The sequence below is a fragment of the Entelurus aequoreus genome, linkage group LG23 (genome assembly GCF_033978785.1).
Source record: "Entelurus aequoreus isolate RoL-2023_Sb linkage group LG23, RoL_Eaeq_v1.1, whole genome shotgun sequence".
NCBI classification, from domain to species: Eukaryota; Metazoa; Chordata; class Actinopteri; order Syngnathiformes; family Syngnathidae; genus Entelurus; species Entelurus aequoreus.
In genome coordinates, this window is record NC_084753.1 from 44,428,552 (window position 1) to 44,434,551 (window position 6,000).

Here is a 6,000-nt window from a genome sequence, read left to right on the forward strand (position 1 = left end):
TTAACACATTATTATGCCTAATTTGGACAACCAGGTATGGTGAAGATAAGGTACTTTTTAAAAAAAATGAATCATATAAAATAAGATAAATAAATTAAAAACATTTTCTTGAATAAAAAAGAAAGTAAAACAATATAAAAACAGTTACATAGAAACTAGTAATTAATGAAAATGAGTAAAATGAAGTGTTAAAGGTTAGTACTATTAGTGGAGCAGCAGCACGCACAATCATGTGTGCTTACGGACTGTATCCCTTGCAGACTGTATTGATATATATTGATATATAATGTAGGAAGCAGAATATTAATAACAGAAAGAATCAAATCAAATCAAATCAACTTTATTTATAAAGCACATTTAAAATGTACTACAGGGGTAGCCAAAGTGCTGTACAATGGGCAGGTTAAAAATAATACGAGAACCGAGCAAACACAACACAACACAAACAGAACATGATAAAAAATAAATAAATAAAATATAAAAACATAAAAACATAAATTGCCATTGCAGGATGGGTATCACTCAGTGTTAAAAGCCATGGAATAAAAGTATGTTTTTAAGAGAGATTTAAAAACAGGAAGAGAGGAGGCTTGTCTAACACTAAGAGGTAGGTCGTTCCAGAGCTTGGGAGCAGCAGCGGCGAAAGCTCTGTCACCTCTAAGCTTCAGCCTTGTGTCCGGGACCGTCAGTAGCAGCTGATCGGCTGATCTTAGGGATCGGGTGGGGCAGTAAGGCTGAAGGAGGTCGGAGAGATATGCTGGCGCGAGGTTGTTTAGACATTTAAAAACAAATACAAGGAGTTTAAAATTGATTCTGTAACGCACAGGGAGCCAGTGAAAGGACGCTAATATAGGGGTGATGTGCTCACGTCTGCGGGTCTGTGTTGGCAGACGAGCAGCAGAGTTCTGCACGATCATGTCCTGATAGAAGCGGTTTCACTTTCGCTATTTGGCGTAATTGATAAAAGCTTTTTTGTACGACGCTGCTGATTTGTTTTTCGAATTTAAAATCTGAGTGGAACTTTACCCCCAGGTTTGTGACACAGTCGCTGAGATACGGGGTCAGAGTGCCGAGGTCAACGTTGGGGGAGGGGGAGCGACTTGGACCGAACAACATAACTTCTGTTTTGTCTTCATTTAGGCTCAGGAAGTTAGCTGAAAGCCAGACTTTGATGTCGTGCAGGCAGTCAATAAGGCGTTGAACCGTGTTATTTTGTGCCATGGGAAAATAAATCTGGCAATCATCGGCATAAAAATGAAATGCAATATCGTACTTCCTAAAAATAGAAACAACCCTTTTGTGTGAATGAGTGTAAATGTAAACATGTTCCAAAAAAGCTGGCACGAGTGGCAAAAAAGAGTGAGAAAGTTGAGGAATGCTCGTCAAAGACTTATTTGGAACATCCCACAGGTGAACGGGCTAATTGGGAACAGGTGGGTGCCATGATTGGCTATAAAAGCAGCTTCCATGAAACAAGGACGGGGCGAGGGTCACCACTTTGTCAACAAATGCCTGAGCAAATTGTTTAACAACAACATTTCTCAACAAGGAATTTAGGGATTTCACCATCTACGTTCCGTAATGTCATCAAAGGGTTCAGAGAATGTGGAGAAATCACTGCAGGTAAGCGGCAAGGCCGAAAACCAACATTAAACGCTTTGGATCCCTCAGGCGGCACTGCATCAAAAAGCCACATCGGTGTGTAAAGGATATCACCACACGGGCTCAGGAACACTTCAGAAAACCACTGTCAGTAACTACAGTTGGTCGCTACATCTGTAAGTGCAAGTCAGGAAGCAGAAACAGTGTGGAGATGGAAAAGAAAGAACGGACGCATTTCGGCTCAAAAAGTAGAAGCTATAAACACGGAAGAGGTGCTTAGCGCTTGCTCTTGTTAGCCGTTAGCTAGCAAGCAGCTAACGTCCATCCGCAGATGGTAGTAGTTTTAGCTACTTCTAAATCACTAATCCTCGCTTCCATGGCGACAAATAAAGTAAGTATCATTATCCCTGCAGGATGAGGAATAGCTAAACATGTTTCACTACACACCGTAAGAGGATTCAATAGCTAAATGCTAACAGCAAGCTAGCCCTCCTGAATGTAAACAAATGCCATGTGTGGGTCTACACAGACATCGTACCAGTAAATATGTCCCTGGACACATGAGGACTTTGAATATGCCCAATGTATGATCCTGTAACTAAATGGTATCAGATCCATACCTAAATGTGTGGTATCATCCAAATCTAATGTCAAGTATCAAAGAAGAGAAGAATAAGTGATTATTACATTTTGACAGAAGTGTAGATAGAACATGTTCAAACAGAAAACAGGGCGACACCTACCCTTTACATCAGTATTTTTCAACCATATTATTATTGCTTTATTAGGTATTATATTTTATTGTATGATCCTGCAACTACTTGGTATCAGATCCATACCTAAATGTGTGGTATCATCCAAAACTAATGTCAAGTATCAAAGAAGAGAAGAATAAGTGATTATTACATTTGAACAGAAGTGTAGATAGAACATGTTCAAACAGGAAGTAAGCAGATATTAACTGTAAATGAACAAGTCGAGTAATAATCCATTTTTCTACAGTTTGTCCCTTGTCCTTCTCTAAGTAAAATGCCTAATTAGTGCTCGCAAAACAGTGATGAATGTTGATAAATGATTGCAGGGACCTCACTGAGGGGGCGGGCAGAGTCTTGCGCCTGGTTGAGATCAGGGCCGGGGGCAGTGGGTTCTAGGTCTGTCGGGGAGGTTGTGGGGCACCCTCAGGTAGGCAGTGAGTGGATTGGCTGGATGGAGTTGTTGTGTCCGGGATGGCCGCGGTTGTCACCGATGTTGTGGTGTACTCGGGATGACCGTGCACAGGTTAGACTCTTTTAGCTGGTCTGGTTTATGTATGACTGCGTTGAGTGGCCGCATGGTATGCTTTCTTGGCGGAGGGTGTTGTTCTGGCTTCATGGGGGCTACGCTGTTTTTGTTTGTTTGCATGTGTTTGTCATCTTTTTGACGTATTTAGGGTGTTTTTATTTACTTTCTTTAATGGATGTGGATGGGTGGTCAGTTGTTTTGCTTGTTGGGCGGGGTCCGTGTCCATCTTCGCGTTATGGGGTTTGTGGCTTGGTGCGGGGGCAGCGCAGGCTCCCTGTTTGGTGTGGGTACTGCCGCGCCGTTGTTTAGGCGGAGTGGAGTTTCTTGTTGGGGGGTGGTGTTCACATCTCTTGTTTGCTTGTAGGTGTCTGGGTTGACTGGCGGACTGGTGCTGGCTGGCCTCCATGGTCTTGTCGTTGTGTGGTTGTCGATCCAATCGTTTTGATTTGATCAGGTGGTCCTGGTTGTTGGGGGTTTCGCAACCGTTGTTTTTGCTGCCGTTTGTGGTGCAGGCGGCCGTGGCTGCTGGGTCCGGTGCGACGGGTTGGCCACTGTTGTGGTTTGTGGCAATGCGTGGTGGTTGTCGGGGCTGGCTTTGTTTTTGTTGGTTGTCGTGTTGCTTGGCTTGTCGAAGTGTCGGGCATATACAGGGACAATTAGTCCCACCCATCCATTCATCCATCCACTTTATTCCACTTATCCGAGGTCAAGTTGCGGGGGCAGCAGCCTAAGCAGAGAAGCCCAGACTTCCCTCTCCCCAGCCACTTCGTCCAGCTCCTCCCGGGGGATCCCGAGGCGTTCCCAGGCCAGCCAACGGCTTGTCCTGGGTCTTCCCCGTGGCCTCCTACCGGTCGGACTTGCCCTAAACACCTCCCTAGGGAGGCGTTTGGGTGGCATCCTGAGCAGGTGCCCGAACCACCTCATCTGGCTCCTCTCAATGTGGAGGAGCAGCGGCTTTACTTTGAGCTCCTCCCGGATGACAGAGCTTCTCACCCTATCTCTAAGGGAGAGCCTCGCCACCCGGAGGAGGAAACTCATTTGGGCCGCTTGTACCCGTGATCTTGTCCTTTCGGTCATAACCCAAAGCTCATGGATGGAAACGTAGATCGACCGGTAAATTGAGAGCTTTGCCTTCTGGCTCAGCTCCTTCTTCACCACAACGGATCGATACAGCGTCCGCATTACTGAAGACGCCGCACCGATCCGCCTATTCTTAGTCCCACCCATGACCCTATAAATAAATTACACATGATTAATTTATATTGATTCCAAATTCCTAAATGTGATTAATCAGATTTTAAAAAATAATCCTGAGAGCCTCCAAATTGTCCGGAGTTTAATACAATCAATTTGTCAGATAGTACTGGTAACACTGTAACGTTAAGGGTGTGGGTGTGGTATAAAATGGGTAACTTTCCAGCTGTGGAATGGTTATCAAAGTATTTTGTTCACTTTCCCAAAGATGTATGGCACTGAAGAGTTCCTATTAGGGCACAGAAATACCCCGCTATGAGGGACCCTCGTTTCACCGCCCCTGGTGACTTGTCTGTGCCAGAACCCGTCCAAGTGTAGCGGCCACTCAGGTTTCGGCTGCAGTGCATGCAAACAGCGACTCGTATTGACCGGTAACTTCAACGTCGGACCCATTTGAGTTGAATGATTAGTTACCAGCAGACGGCAGTCACGCATTAGCAGAGAGATCCGGTACCAGAACGTTGCTCTGCAGTCAGGGCGGTTGTAGCTGCAGATGACTTCGGCACTTTTTTCCGAGGAGCTCAGGCGGAGACTGATGCTCTTACCTTACCTTGTACACTTCAGCTTTTATTATTAGCTCCGACCAAGCATGCAGAGTTGGTAGGGTGTAATGCTTCTAACAGGACCTGCAAACAGTTTACATGGTGTTGTTCACACTGACTGTCTCTGTTGTCACCATGCCGGGACATCTGTGGGTACAACCACCAGACTAACCTCCGTTCTAATACGAGTGCTGGGGATGGTTGGATCCAGGTGTGAAGTTGTGGGGGTGTTATCAGGTTTATGACTTGATAGGGCAGCTTAATGCTGCAGCGTGGTAGCTAGCTGCACAGTAATAAAATGCACTGCTGTTCAGGTTGAGCTTTGGGACGATCAGTCGGCACTGTTCATTCACTGAGGCGCTCCCTTTTATCTCCACGTCCACACCCTTCTCTGGGAGGGCGTTGCTGTAAGACATGTACCCCAGGGGCTGCATCTGCACGTCCACGTTCTTGTACCAGAGGATCACGTCGTAGCCCGTAATGCTGTGAGAACATTGGATGGTGGCCGTCTCTCCCGTGTTCTTCAACATGTCACTGGGAGTCTGCAGGACTTTCTCTCCTGATGAAAAGATAAAGAATGAAATAAGAAATAAGTGTTGTAAGTAAGTGTGAGCTCCGTTGTTACCTGAGAGCAGAGCAGTGCAGGCAGCAAAGCTGAGGAACAAGAGCACCACCATGTCTTTGGGATTATTAAGTCGCTGTCATCAGCACTTGTCTACTAAAGGGCTGCACCGCATGTGGGCGGGGTCAGTGGGAGAAGGCGTGTCACCACCGTTTCCATGGCAATCTGATGACTGATTGGATAGCTGCCTGCTTTAACGAGGGGCCTTCGGTTAAAAACTGTGTGATATTGAACTCTTTTCAGAAACAACAAGATGTTTAATGGAAGTTGTAGGAGTTAGTGAGTTGTTCCGGCTGTTGTTTGTGGTTTTTCAAAGTGTAAAGTGTTTTGTTTACTTGTTTTCTGGAATTGTGAGTTGTTTTTTTATTTTTTATTTTTTTGTTTTCTGAAATTGTAAAATGTTTTGTTGATTTGTTTTCTGGAATTGTGAGTTCTTTCGGTTTTTGTTTTTTTGTTTTCTGAAATTGTAGGTTGTTGCGGCTATTGTTTGTGTTTTTTTTAATTGTTGAGTGTTTTGTTTATTTGTTTTCTGGAATTGTAAGTTGTTTCGGTTTTCTACGTTGGAGAGTACCAAGGTTGGAACACCTTAAAAAGGTTTCAAAGTCTACGTTGGAGAGTACCAAGGTTGGAACACGTTAAAAAGGTTTCAAAGTCTACGTTGGAGAGTACCAAGGTTGAAACACGTTAAAAAGGTTTCAA

At 44.7% G+C, this 6,000-nt stretch overlaps 1 protein-coding gene across 1 annotated transcript in view; it reads right to left on the reverse strand.

The window, feature by feature from the left end:
• LOC133640898 (uncharacterized) overlaps positions 1-5,356 on the reverse strand; it is a 37,139-nt gene extending 31,783 nt beyond the window's left edge. The window contains exons 1-2 of the mRNA XM_062034582.1: positions 5,305-5,356; positions 4,926-5,238 (exon numbers count right to left, since the gene is read on the reverse strand). Of these exons, the coding sequence (XP_061890566.1) occupies positions 4,926-5,238; positions 5,305-5,356 (365 nt within the window). The remainder of the gene's footprint in view (positions 1-4,925; positions 5,239-5,304) is intronic.
• Positions 5,357-6,000: the final 644 nt, after the last annotated feature.